Source organism: Sphaerodactylus townsendi, linkage group LG16 (assembly GCF_021028975.2).
Source record: "Sphaerodactylus townsendi isolate TG3544 linkage group LG16, MPM_Stown_v2.3, whole genome shotgun sequence".
In the NCBI taxonomy this organism is placed as follows: Eukaryota; Metazoa; Chordata; class Lepidosauria; order Squamata; family Sphaerodactylidae; genus Sphaerodactylus; species Sphaerodactylus townsendi.
Window position 1 is genome coordinate 32,230,208 of NC_059440.1, and position 14,640 is coordinate 32,244,847.

The window sequence follows — 14,640 nt, forward strand, 5'->3', positions numbered from 1 at the left end:
AAAGCTGGCACGGAGGCCCCCCTCCAGAGCAGAGCTACTCAGCTGGGTATAAAATTCTTCAATAAGAATATGAAAGATCCATCTGTTCAGGGGTTTTTTGTTGTTGTATTTTTTTTTCTCAGCCCTCTGAAGTGACAGTCCTTGTAAGCTCTCTTCCCCCCCCCCCGGCCCCCTCCATACTTGGGGTGTCCTTCGCCCTCCCTAGTGTCCCATTCATCCAGGCTAGAGTTACAGAGCCTTCTCCAGAATCCCTGGGCAAGTTTTCTGTTTGTGCCAGGTAGGACTACTGACATCATTTTGTCTGCAGAAAGTGGATTCTTTGGAGGGGGGACTCCAGGCCACTGCTCCTCACTGAAGTCTCTGTCTTCCCCAGGCACCACTCCCAAACCTCCAGGAGTCTCCCAACCTGAATATGGCAACCCAAATCCCCCACCCCAGTTTCCTGCCAGTGGCCATGGGGGACCCGGCAACCCTACTTGTGCCCCTCAAAGAGCTTTTCTTCCTTTCCCAGACGTCCAGCCAAAATGCACCTCTTCGTGATCCCCACCTCAGAAAGATCCCCACGGCTCCAGTTTGTCTCTTTGGTCTTATCCATCCCTTCAGAAATAGTTTTTTTTAAACATTCCATTGTATACTAGCAAAGTTCTTAGATATTGTACTGTATTAGTTTATTGTATTTACTTTCTTTATAACCCGCCTTTCTGCCCAGTGGGGACCCAATATACAAGGTCACCCAGCAAACTTCCATGGGAGAGGAGGAATTCAAATCAGAGTTTCCCAAACCAGTCCAACACCTAAACCACTAAACCACATTTGCTCTTAAGTAACCAAGCAAGCTGTGCTCTGGCAGAGAGATCAGCATTGTTGAAGCCCTGGGCTTCAGGCTGTTTATGCTCTGCACTTCCAATAACAATTCCACACCAAGAAATCAGCATTTTGTGACCTGCATAGATTATGCAAATTGAACACATTTGCACATATTTGCATAATTGCCAGTAATTGTGTCACCTGTTTGTTCACAACTCTTGCTCAGAATTCCCACCCAACACCTAAATACACACACAAAGTATTTGACATTCCTGTAGCTGTTAACTCCATGCTTGCAAGCCTTGGGGACTAGAAACTTGCTTTAAAAAAAAAAACCCTCAGAGATTCTCTGAATGCTGTATTCTGTGCTTCTTCCTCGCAAGGAGCAACCCCAGGACATAAATTGACCTGAGGAGATGATCCAATCTGTTCTGGCAACTTCAGGCATGCCAGGGGCTATCTCTGGACATGCCTCCCCTACTGATTTCAGCTTCTATGGCACAGGCAGCAATTTCTACCGTGGCATTTCCTGCCTTTTCTCAATGAGAGCTAGGATGTTACTTTTACAGAAAGGAACCTGGGAGTTCTTTAAGTTTTCAGGGGCTTTTGCACACGCACAGGATTACAGGCTCTTTGGGACTCCCCTTCGCCTCCGTGGCGGCCACACAGGGCAGGGCAGCCAACATCTTCCTTACCGTGGGGCTGTAAACGTTCTGTGGTATTGTTTTCACAGGAAGCATTCAGTGTAAATACAGCATGTGGGAGAGTTTGTCCTGGGCAGAGATGAAAAAGCCTCCGTGACAAGCTTGGGTTATAAACGGCTTCCTTAGATTGATGGAAAATCAAAACATTTCTTTTTGGGAGAAGAAAATCAAGGGGGATGTTTACTTAGCCTGGAATCTTTACATAGTGCTTAATGGAGATCAAGGCCAGGGTGGAGGGGGGAAGGGGGGTTTGACCTGGTGGGGTGGGGGTTTGCTGCTTTTAGGTTCCAGGGAGGAGGTCTCCTCAACCAAAATCCATGCCCAGCTTTACACTGGCTGTACTTTAAGGCAGTCTTCAGACAGTGTGTGTGGTACCACTTCAGGCTGCAGGCAGGGAAGCCTTTTTTGAGTGCTCATGGACGTAGGAAGCGCTGTTCTGTCACCAAAATATGTGCCATTAAGCTAAGTAGAGCTCCTAGGTTCCGAGTCACTATAACCTTGAGTACACACAGATACACATCTGAACCTGCCTTCTACTGAAGGCAGACCTTGGTCCATCAAAGTTAGCACCGTATACTCAGACTGGCAGCAGCTCTCCAGAGTCTCAGGTAGAGGTTCTTTCATGTCACCTGCTGACAGGTCCTGTACTTGGAGATGCCAGGAATCGAACCAGGATCCTTCTGCACTCTAAGCTAAGCAGATACTCTGCCACTGAGCCACGGAACCTCCAAATGCTCCCCAATGCAAAAGGCACCCCTTGCAAATAGAGAGCTGTAGTCTTTCAGCTTCCCATACCCAAACGGCATCACCAGGAAGCCTCATGCCCAGTGGAGACTTGTGGGGAGGGGAGCAGGCATTTTTCCTTGCCCCACCCCCCATGTAGCTTTTTTAGGGATCTTGTTCTTTATCAGCCCTGGCTTTCCTCCTTTGGACCATGGCAGACCATGAGAAAATTTGGTGCTGGAAAACAGGAGCAGGCTGAGTCAGCTGTCTTTGAGCTAAGTTGCGGTGTGTGTTGCCTCACTTCACTCGCATGTGATCTTTCCACATCGCCCTGGCCTCTGCCGACTGACTACCCAGCTGTTTGGATTGTAAGCTCTTCATGGCAGGGACCTGCTGTTGTTTTCTGCACAATATCAGATTATCATCACCATTGGCAGGAGGAAAAAAGGATAGGCCGTCACAGGGTTGGGAACTCCAAGCAGCGCCTTTTGAAATCCCATTTTAGAGGAGCAGATCATGAAGGAGGTTATGTGTGGGTGAGAGACTCTGGCTGCAAGACAGGGCTTTGAAAGGGGGCAAACCCCCCAAGTCTGAAAGCTGGGCTGGGAGTAGGGACGAGACACGGGCTGTGCAGGGCCATTCATTTCCTCAGCAGCACGTGGAGCTTTGCCGTTGTCCGGTCCCCTCTTCCTTTTGGTAAATATTTATAAAATCACTTGGCTGTCTGGATTTTGTGTGTGTGTGTGTGTGTACACACACACACACACACACACACACACACACACACATACACACACACGTGCTTGGCTGATCCCCTTTGGAGTGAAGGGCCTGGCCTTCTCCCCGGGGAAACTGCGGAGAGGGATTGGAATGAATGCGGCGCTGGCAAACGGAGAAGCGGCAGAGCCAAGAGATGTCTGATTGCACCGAGGCCAGAGGGCGCCTTCTTTAGGGGCTGCTGATAGGATCCGACACCTTCTTCTTGCCTGCAGCTGCCGCTGGCCAGCAGGGCACGGCCAGGCCTGCAAAAGAGATCGGCAGGCCTGTGTGTGGTGTTCTCTTCTCCCTGTGCTGAATCATCAGGGGCCCGCTGGCTACCTCGGAGGGCGCTGTCCGAACCGTTCTCCTTCACCTAGGCTCCCTGAGCCAGGCCTCCTCCAAAGCACATGGCTGGGTATCCCCCTCTGCCTGCCCGGCGGGACCAGCTTTAGCTCTCGCTTCCACCCACCTTAACCTCACTTGACCCCCCCTCCCCAGCTGTAGCCGAGGGAAAGATGCACTCCTGAGTTTCAAAGGCCTTGGCTGAGCTTCTGCATCAATTCAGCCCGGGAAAAGTGGTGACGAAACTGTGACCTGGATTACCCCAAGTCGGCAAGGATGCGAGCAGGTGTGAGAGCTGGGGAGCGAGTGTGTGTGTCCCCATCTCTGCGGAACCTGGGTGTGTGCTGGGCGTGTGCTCTTGTGTGAGTACATGGGTGGGTGTGTAAATAACACAGGTGTCTGTGCTTTTGTTTTGCCTTTATCTGGGCATCTGATGTTTGTGGGTGAGAAGAACAAAAGGAAGTGGGTGCTTCAGTTTGACAGAGATTGCAGACCACCCACTTGGAGTGGGACTTGTTGTTGGTTTGAATCTGTCTCCCTGTCACTTGGCAAAGCTGTTCAGCTGCCTCAGCTCTGGTCAACTTTGATTTGAAGATGTACAATGTGTTGCAATCAATCAGCTCCTTGCCTGAGTACTGGGGTCTCCGTAGCAAGCGCAGATACGAAGAGCAACCTTCAGGAATTGCCCAGAGCAACAGAACGGCATCTCAAACATGATTCCAGGCTTATTCTCAGCCGTCCCTACCTGGACCTGCCATGATTCGCAAGCATTGCGGCTGTCGGCTAGAAAGCTTTTAAGCGTCTCCCTTTTCCTGCTGGGCTGGAAGGGATGAGAGAGGCATTTGTTCCTCGCTGGCCCGCATTCAGTGGGCAGCATGTAGCCGGTTGGTTTCCTTGTGCAGTTCTTGACGGGAGAGCTGCCCGAAGCTGTCAGCCGCTAATGCTGAGCAGCCTGCGCTGGCTTTTGAGCAGCAAGTCTAAAGTTTCAGGCTGTTTGCATTGGGCTGTCATGTTAGAGGATTAGGGGTTGTCACAATTGCTTCTGGGAGCACTGCTGGGGGTCTGAGGGAGAGCCACCCGCTTCTATGTCTCGGGGCCCAGGCCAGAAAGATCAGCAGGGACTGCAAGGGGGGGGGAGCCTTTTTACCAGAGCAGCACTAAGACCCTCTCTTGAGCAAGGCAAAGGCGCCTTTCTCACTGCCCCCCTTTCCTCATATCTGTTTTTCCTCTGCAGCTAACCTGGGTAAACAATTGGGGGTTTTGAGGGGGCATTCATAGCAAATGCCAGGGGTCTGATCAAGTATGAAGGGGGAGGGGTGCTCACATATGCAACTAGCAGGTCCAGGACAGACGGAGGGTTGACTCACGCCGCCCGCCAGCGTCTCCTCTTGGGCAGTGATGCCGATGCCCTTGTTGTGTGGGAGTTTTATTGCATGTCATGTTAGGAGCAGAAAAAGAGGTCTCGCCACAAGGTGCCATGTGACAGAAACCAGGATCTTCTTGTGGCAATCAGCTGCAATTGGCACACTTCCATCACATGACACTCTGGATCCATGCTAACGCTGAATCGAAGCGGGGCTGGCCTCTTTTTCATTCCTCCCCTGCTATTTGTTCCCAGCATCTGGTCATTGGAGGTATCCTGCCTCTGGCGATGGAGGTTCTGCTTTTAACTGTTGAACCTGGTAGGCCCCAGCCTCCACTGTGAACATTAATCGTTTTCTAAAGCTCTCTTGGTGCTGGAATTGTGGGAAGCTGGAAGCCTTTGCTGCCTTAAGCTGTTCACTTAACATTAAAAGTCTGTCTGGCTGCTGTTCCTTGACTTCTCTTGGAAATCTATTCACTCGCTTGTGAACAGTTGTAAAAAGCCTGTGAGGATAGAACTTTCAAGAGGAAAAGGAGGGAGATGGTGGAAGGTGACATTGGTGGCTCTTTATGTTCCACTTACCTTCACTGAGTGGTTTATTTATCAAAGGAGAGGTACCTGGTCACAGCCCCTCTCTGCAGGGATTACTAGAAAGTTGCCTTAGTTGTTCAGACCTAAGGCTCATCTAGCCCACAATTCTGAAAAGGTTCTGTTCCTTGGACTTTCATCCAACATTTGAAACTTAGGGGTATACTGCCTCAGGGCATGCAGGTTCTATTTATGTGTTATGGGTAACAGATGTTTAGAGAGCTTGTCCCTCTTACATTAATTCATCCAGTCTTGTGAGTGCCATGGCACTCAGATTTGGGGTCTTAGGCAGAGATGCGACTTGCATCCCAGACCTATTAATCAAACGCAGAGGGCCCCCAACGTGGTGCCTGTGGGCATCATGGTACCTACTGACACCTTTCCTGGCACCCACCAAATGTTTTTAGAAAGCGGATGGGGCCAGGTGGCCCTCTTGCCAAGCAAGATATCTGATTGGCCATTGAAAAACTGATGGGATGTGCAGATTGAAATAACATTGTTTTAGGTGGCAGCTGCCCCTGTGGTGTTGATTGTATTCTCTCACACACCCTTTTTCTCTTGCCACCTGCATTTGAGCTTCCTCTGCGTGTGTGACCGTGCCTCTTGTGGCAGCCATTTTAGTTGTGGCACCCACCAGCCTGTGTCAGAATTGCATAGCTAACCGCAGGCTCAAAAGCATTTGGGGGCCCCTTCTGTGGCCACTCCCAACAAACACTCCACGAATCTTCTCAGCCCACGTTTTCAGTACCCTGCTTTGATCCTGTGAATCTGGAGAGAGCCAGTTGTCTTTAAAACTGTTTGAGCTGGACTGTGTGTAAACTTTGTTGCATGTTCAGGATTGTCTTCCTAACATCAGTTCTTCCCCTCTCTCTTTTTTCCGCATGTCCGTCACCTTCAGCTGAAAGAACTATATGCACTGACGCAACCTCAGGAAACACCAAGATGGCTGCCAAGCGCAAAGGCGGCCTGAAGCTAAACGCAATCTGTGCCAAGCTCAGCCGCCAGGTTGTCGTTGACCACAAAGGACCTGAGCAAGCGCAAACCGACAAGGCTCCCCAGGGGCAGGGTGGCACCTGTGGCAGCAGCAAGGAGCTCCCCCAACCTGGGGGGAAGGAGCCGGGGGCCAAGTTTCCGGAGGGTGCTGAGCGCGTGCAGAAGATTGAGGAGGACAAGCGGAGGGAGGTGATTGAGAAGTGGGTGAATGGGGAGTACAGCGAAGAGGCCTTGCTGGGGCGAATCGAGAGGAAGGAAGGCAAAGTCTCAGAGGGTGCTGAGGGGCCCCCCGAGGGCGTGTACATGGTGCAGCCCAAAGGCTGCAGTGACGAAGAGGACAACGGGGATGAGGCTGAACCACCGCGAAGCACGCAAGATGGCAGCTTCCTGGATGAGCGGGATTCAGACGGGTCCCCCTTGAAGGATGAAGGCTTCCGCCCCTCCCGCAGTGAGGTGGCCGCCAAGCTCAGTGGAGGAGCTCCCTTGGGTAAGGCTGCATGTGGTGAGATCCCTGTTGACTGGAGTTGCCTTCTACTGCTAGTGGTGTTCAGGGCGTTAGACTCTCCATATTCTGAGGCCATCAACTTCCAAGTATCAGTGCCAAGAGGCAACATCAGGGAAAGGCCTCGGCCTCTGTAACCTGTTGTTGCACCTCTGGAGGAACTGGTTGGCCACTGTATGAGACACTATGCTGGACTCGATGGACCCGCTCTGTTCTGATCCAGTAGGCTCTTCTATTTATTTGTTTTTGAGCCATCAAGAGGTGCCATAATTGGGCAAGAATGTTGGGCAATGCCATTTTTCAGGGGATGACTTGATGGGTGGGTTTGTGTCTAACTCAGGGGTCTGCAACCTGCAGCTCTCCAGATGTTCATGGACTACAAATCCCATCAGCCCCTGCCAGCATGGTCATCTGGAGAGCTGCAGGTTGCAGACCCCTGGTCTAACTGATCAACAGAGTTGGGATCAGGAAGGAACTCCAGTTTCCCCCACCCCTGTTAATGCTGGCCTATCACCCAGCTGGGGTGTGTCTCTTTCCCCTTCTCTGCACTGAGTGCCTTGGCTTCCTTGGCTGTGGATCCAGATGTTCAGCACATTTTGATCCGGATCTTTGGAGCAGGTGGCTGGACTAGATAGTATAATGACACCGACATTGAAACCCATATTGTATACTGTGTAGCGCTCACTTAAAGCACACATGAGTGTAGAAATATTTAAAATGGGTAGGATTTTAAATTTTACTTCATATATACCCCACCTTTTGCCCTGGTGGGGACCCAAAGTTGCTTACAATCTTCACGCCTTCTCCATTATATCCTCACAACAACCCAGTGAGGTAGGTTAGGCTGAGAGCCCAAGGTCACCCAAGCCAGCCTTCCAGGCAGAGAGGCGATTCAAATCTAAATCTCACAGATTCTAGTTTGATGCTCTAACCAGTATTAAAACAACAAATATCCCCTCCAATGTGTATGATACATGATAGCAGGCTCCTTACACTGATAGTAGAGGAAGGAATAATATAGTAATAAAATTAAGTTGATTTTAAAAAAATAACTGTAGCTATAACATTTAGTGCAACAGGACAAGTGCATTAAAAATCCCATAGAAACTTTTTTATTGAAGCAGAAAGGTGGCATGTAAATCTTTGCAATTAATCAACACAGATATCAAAATAAAATAAAACAGAAATAACCAAACATGTGCAACACCAACTTAACCAAATTATCAAATTATCTTTTTTCTTTCTCCCTTAGACTTTCCACAAGTGTGTCACAAATCCAAGTGGCTAGAAAGTAGTTAGTCACGTGTGTGCAATATGTGCAGCCTTAGTGTGCCAGTGCATATGTGTGCAAACTCCTGAGGCCCGGGGAGACAGCAGCAAGCAGACTCTCTCTCTCTCTCTCTCTCTCTCTCTCTCTCTCTCTCTCTCTCTCTCTCTCTCTGTGTGTGTGTGTGTGTGTGTGTGTGTGTGTGTGTGTGTGTGTGTGTGTGTGTGAGAGAGAGATTTGCATTGCAGGCCCCTTGGCTGCTTGTGCTCCCTGCTGAAGGTGAAAGAAGAAGGGAGAGTGACATGGTGGGTGGGGAGAGATTAGCTGGCATGTGGGAGATGGGGGGTGGTTTGCCCCTCTGTCCCTGGGGAGACATTCCGCTGCCTGCCACTGCCTCCCTGACAAACAGCAGCAGCTCATATAGCAACACCTCGATCTGCCGCTGCTTTGGCTGGACTCTGTAGACAAACTGGGTTGGCCTTGCCAAAGCAAACGTATTGTAACAAATAAGCTTCTTTCTTTCTTTCTTTCTTTCTTTCTTTCTTTCTTTCTTTCTTTCTTTCTTTCTTTCTTTCTTTCTTTCTTTCTTTCTTTCTTTCTTTCTTTCTTTCTTTCTTTCTTTCTTTCTTCCTTTCTTCCCTTCTCCTCCCTCCCTTCCTTGAATGTACTTTAGGAACCATTTTCTTTTCTCTTTATAGCCCCCTTGCATTGATTTCCCCACTCTTTTGATTTACAGATCTTGCTTGTCCATTTCTGTGTTTTGGAACAGTGAGCACATACCTCTTCTATTTTAAGGGCAGTCCCATTCTCTCTGCTATCAAGTCCATACCCTGGCTTTCCAAAAGCCCTCCTTTTCTGAACTCACCGACAGAGCCTACTCACAGATGGGGAAAGCCGAGGGTCCCAGTTTGCAAGGATGGGGAGTGGGGTGTTAACATTAACTTGCCTGGTAATTTGGTTGGTTTATGATGGCTCTGTGTTGGGGGGGGGGGGGTTGAAGTGTTATGTGGGAAGTAAATAGGCCAGGTGGGGAAGAGGGAGAAACCAGCCTGCTCCAAGCCCTCTGCAAGCCACTGGGATACGTGGAAAGTGGACTTCAGTGCTACTGAGTCCCACGCTGTTGCTCGTCCTTCCTAGACACTTCAGAGCACTCCTTGAAAATTATGTTCTTCCAGCTGTCATGCTGAAAATGGGAAATTTGAACCTGGCTCCAGTGAGGACCACAGAAGGAGGGAGAGCGTCCAGCAATTTGGACTCTTCTGGGAAGTACCTGGGAGGAAACTAGAAGTGAGATGTGGGGACCCACCTCCCCACTGCAAGAAAGATCAAGAGGGAACTGTATAGGAGAGCCAGAAAGCTTTTGATGGCAGGCAGCTCCCATTCGGGACTGACTCCTCAGAAACCCCAGAGGAAAGGGCATCTTCAAACGAAGTCATGACTCCATTCAGGTTTAATAACTTTGCTCAACACTTGGCCCTCCTTGGCCCTCCATCTTTGACAAGTCAGTGCCCCCCCTCCCCCCCATATCTTGAAGCTTCATCAACATTTCTGCCTTTTGTGCATTTGGGCCAAGCCTCTCTCCCTCCCCCCCCCCACCCTTTGCCGTTAATAACGCACCCGAAACTCATCTCCGTTCATCTGTCCCTTCCCTCTTTTCCAGCCTTCGTGAGTTCAGTGGCAACGCACATAATTATGCATATAAGATATAAACAGAGCTGTTTAATTATCCTTCGCCACATCAGTGACAGAGTAATTAACAAACATTGCAAGATCAATGAGGAAAAGTGTGACCTTCAGCTTCCTTTGATAGAAAAGCCCTTGTCTTTGACTGGCACAAGGTGATTGAGCTCGGACTCCCCGCTTAAGTTTGTTTTAATTGCCCCCTCCCCTCCTAGTTTCAGCTTCCTCGGTTGGAATCTGCATTTGCACCCACAAAATATACAGTTAAGAAGAGCGGGGAAGTCTGGAAGGAACTAAAAGCAGAGAGCCCGTCTGCAGGGAGTGAGCAAGCACCAGATGGCAGGGCTCTCTTTTTTTTTGCAACATGCTTTCTTTGCAAGTCTAGATTGACAGAGGATCCCACCCAAACGGTGAGGCAGTTTTCAGGTGAGTTGAGCCTGGAGGGAAATTCACAAAGGGCCAGTCAAGAGGGAGCACTCAGCGTGGAGCCTCTGGATTCCACACCCTCGTCACATATGAAGCTGCCTTATACAGAACTTGACCACTGGTCCCTCACTGTTAGTATTGTCTGCTCAGACTGGCAGCAGTGCTCCAGAACATCAGGCTGAAGGTCTTTCACACCATCTCCTTGATCCTTTTAACTGGAGATGTGGAGAATTGACCCTGTAGCCTTCGGTGGGCCAAGCAGATGCTCTGCCACTGAGCAACAGACCCTCTTCAAGATGAGAGCAAAGACCAGGAGACACTCATCTGCCCACGGAAGTCCTGGGCTCCCTGTACCTTTGGGCTTTTCCTGCATGGCTAGCCCAAGGCGCTGCCTCTTGAAGGGAGGGTTCCACGGCAATTTTGCGTAAAGCACACAGCTGTCAATGCCGGAGTGGCCATGTGAGTCTCTTGACACCAAAATAGCAAAGGGTCTTTTGGCATCTTGAAGACTAATAATGTTGCTGTTGTTGCTGTTGTTGTTGTTGTTTATTGAATTTGATAAACCGCCCACCCCCGAAGGCACCAGCTTCATCCAGAGCAGGAACAACTTGCCATTGCATCTTTTTGCTCGCTTGTTCATTTTGCTCCCCCTGGCTCAAAGCGCCCTGCATCTGGTTCCCAGGCAGCCTCCCTTCCAGCCCTGCACAGGTTCAGCACCATTTGCTTTCAGTCCATTCTCTGGAGAGGCACACAGTTCTTAAATCCTCATCCCTCCCCAGGTAGCCTGTAGGTCTCAGTGAGCCATGCCAAGGCCTTCTGGGCCAAGTTCTCCCTGCCTCCAACTCTGCTGCCCCTGCACTCCTCTCTGCTGGTGGTGGCAACAGTCAAACCCCTAGTCACTCTCTGCCGACAGTCAGACAACATGGCGGGGGGGGGGGGGGGGGCAAAGCTGACTGTTCCCTGGCCCCAAGCCCTTTTCTACCTGCTTGTCTTCAGGACATGCCAGTGGGGCTGCAAGAGAGTGGCCAGCCTCCACCCATGGCTTTTCCAAGCTATGGCTTCTTCCAGGGGTCAGTTGAGTTTCTTCCCCCTGCCTGATTTCAGCCAGGAAGAACTTCAGGCTTGTATTCTGACTGGCAGACTAGGGGCTCACAGCTCTGAACCATGCCTGGGGAGGGAGACAGACCTGTAAAGGTGCATATTGGACTGCTTACCTGCAGATCCCAGGGTGAGCCCCTGGCCTCACACATAGGGAGCAGGAGCAAAGTAGCAGTAATGGGCTCTTGCTGAAAATGTCTGGCTCCCAGTAACGGAGTTGTGTGGAATGCCTTCCTTCTCTTCTTCCATCCTCTGCACCTCCTGTGTCTCGTGGCCTGGGGCCTCACTGTTTTCCCTCTGCACCCCTATGGATGGATGTCTCTTTTCCAACTGAGGATTTCTTCTCATGCCCTGCTTACAGCTAGTACCACGCTCCAGAACCTGCCACTTCCTCCAACCCTGGCAGGCTATTTAAAAAGCCTGGATATTCCTACAGCTATTTTTTAAAAATGGTAGAGAGTCTACGGGGGAGTGGTGGTGGTGGTGCAAGAGCAGAGCATGGCGGGGGATCCCCACATGGAAGGCCTGTTGTCACTGCATTTGCAAAACGGGGTCTTGCCCGCCTGAGGGAGCAGCTCCAATGCATGCACGCAGCTCTCTGAAAAGAAGAGCCGTCCCCTCACCCCTTGGCTTGGATGGGGGGAGAACAGATTTCCTGAGCACCCTGTGAGGAATGGCCAGGCTTGCCCCCACTTGGGTCTTATTACTAAGAGTTGCACCCAGGAAATGTGGAACAGCTCGCAAGGAATCCCTGTTAGCCCCATGTGTGCCTCAGAGACCCACAGCCATGTCCCCGATCAGTGCTGCTTGCCTCTTCCAGCCCCTCCCTACTCCCCCGCCTTGCTTTTCTGGTTGGAGTAGAAAATGAGACTCTGACTGGGACCCTCTCCCTGTCCCCCAGAGTCCAGACCTTCTGCTCCATTTGGGCTGATTTGCTTTCCCTTCCATATATAGTGCGGTGCTGTCGGCTATTTTTAGCCCCCTTCGGGTTTCTCTCTCTCTCTCCTCTCTTTGCTAACTCTGAACCCTTTGTGATATGATAGCTGCTCCGAGCCGTACACAGATCTCTGCTCTTTGGCAATGCCCACAAATGGACAGCAGCAAAATCCAAAGGGTGGGGGGGAGCCCTTTTGGCACCTTGCAGCAGAGGTTGAGGATTAGGAAGCCAGGAGGACAGCCCAGCAGGAGATTCCTGCAAGAGTCCAGAAAGCCCGGAGAGGCAGAGAGCTGTTTTGCCCTCTGCGCAGGCCGGCCATGCTGTACTTCACAGCTTTCCTACTTCCCGTCTCTGTTATTGTTTCGGCTGCTTAACCTTTGCATGGCCTGACTTGACAATTGCCGCAAGATTCCTCTGCGAAAGAGACTGACAGAATGTGCGGTGGGGGGGGGTCCCCCTCTCCTTCCCCACCCCACTCGTCTTCTGTGCTTGTTAAAAGGAGACTTCAATGTAATTCCCCTTTCAGATTCCCCTTTTCTCTCTGTGTGGTTTGACTCCAGCCTGGATGGGGTTTCACCACACTGGGAGAGTATGTGTGTGTGTGGGGGGGGGGGGGGGAGATCGGGAAAGGATTGTTTTACAGGTCTGAGGAGAGATGAAAAGCAGAAGCGGGAAGACGGATTTAGCAGGAACAGGGAAATCTTAGACCTGGGAGAGGCAGGATTGCAGGGGATTAATCGCTTTTGTTGAAGGCTCTAGGGTTACACCAGGGAAAGGCAGCGAAAGGGCAAAAGCTTTGAGGCGGGAGGAAACGCTTTAGTGCTGCGGCACATGGAACATGAAACGTAACGCTTGCGGCACACCAGGGTGACCAGGGAGGAAGTGCTGCAGGTGAATCCATATTCCTCGCCCAGCACAGTTCCCGTTGCAATGCACTATGAGACCCCAGCAGGCACAAGCAGAGCCAGACTTCCTAAACCCTGACACATCGTAAGCCCAGCCAGAATGACTGGGAGCAGGGGGGAGAGGTGGAAGCATCACTCAGCCTTACTGCATGGCCATTAATGGATCCAGAAACCTGGGACAAGTGCCTTTAAAACGGGCTCTTTTTTTTCACATGTGCACAAGGACCAGGACTGAAAAGCTCTTCTGGTGGCACACGACCATTTGGCCGACAGCCCAGCTTTGAGGCAGAAGTCTGTCAGGCTCTTTATCCCTCCCTTTACCTTCTCCCTCTTGGAGCAGCCTCTCAGCCCCCCTCCTGCTCTCTTTCAGCAAAGGTGTTTCAACTTCTCACGGGCCTCCACTCTGCCCTCACCTGTCCCTGTTACTTTCGGTCAGTCTTACACCATGCTAGTCCGGTCTTTGCAATTTCCCCAGAAGAGAATCTGTCCCGTTTTTACTTTGCACAATGCCGCAGGTGTCTTTGGATACTGTAAAAACATGGGACAGCATTTGTAGTTTCAGAACCTCTCTATAGGAGCAGCAATGGCGTAGTGGTTAAGAGCGGGTGCATTCTAATCTGCAGGAACCGGGTTTGATTCCTCGCTCTGCTGCTTGAGCTGTGGAGGCTTATCTGGGGAATTCAGATTAGCCTGTGCACTCCCACACACGCCTGCTGGGTGACCTTGGGCTAGTCACAGCTTTTCAGAGCTCTCTCAGTCCCACCCGCCTCACAGGGTGTTTGTTGTGAGGGGGGAACAGCAAGGAGATTGTAAGCCTCTTTGAGTCTCCTACAGGAGAGAAAGGGGTGATATAAATGCAAACTCCTCCTCCTCCTCCTCCTCCTCCTCCTCCTCCTCTTCTTCTTCTTCTTCTTCTTCTTCTTCTTCTTCTTCTTCTTCTTCTTCTTCTTCTTTTGCATCCCTACAGGGTCAATTAGAAATGGTCTGAGATTATCACTGGTGCCATGATGGAGAGCAGGACTTGGTTCTAGGAGACCTAGGTTCAGGTTTTATCTCTGCGCGTGTTCCCTTTCCCTTCTGACTTAGAAAAGGGGGAAAAAAGTTTTATCAAAAGTAAAAAGTGAATGACTGGCTGTGATAGTGAGTGAGTCTTAAAGGACTCACGTGCACAGTGAGAGACTGCAAAAGGTGGCCACAGAGTAGGAACACCAGGTCAGTTGGAGGCCCACAAGACCATGGAGGCATGACTTTGCAATACACCAGTGGGATGTGTGGCATAGCATTTGCCAAAATGACTCGGGGAAAAGCCCACCACACATCACCAAGAAAAATGATGGATTCTGCAAAGAAACTAATACCAGACTTGTACAAAATTGTTCTCGGTCATTCTGAAAGCTCAAATTGCAGCTTTAAAAGGTTGCCCGTACAGAGCATTCATATTTCTCTTCCCCCTCCCCCATTCCTCACAGGGGATCTTCCCCTTTTTCCTTTCACTGCCGTCTCCAGCTTTTGCTTTATCTCTCCTTACTGCATCACCTTCTCCTTT

The 14,640-nt window shown here is 50.5% G+C and overlaps 1 protein-coding gene across 7 annotated transcripts in view; it reads left to right on the forward strand.

Moving 5' to 3' along the window:
* CASZ1 (castor zinc finger 1) overlaps positions 1-14,640 on the forward strand; it is a 205,378-nt gene that overhangs the window by 142,975 nt on the left and 47,763 nt on the right. For all 7 annotated transcript variants that reach the window (XM_048518932.1, XM_048518931.1, XM_048518937.1 and 4 more), the window contains one exon: positions 6,185-6,766. In XM_048518932.1, coding sequence (XP_048374889.1) covers positions 6,185-6,766 — 582 coding nt within the window. The remainder of the gene's footprint in view (positions 1-6,184; positions 6,767-14,640) is intronic.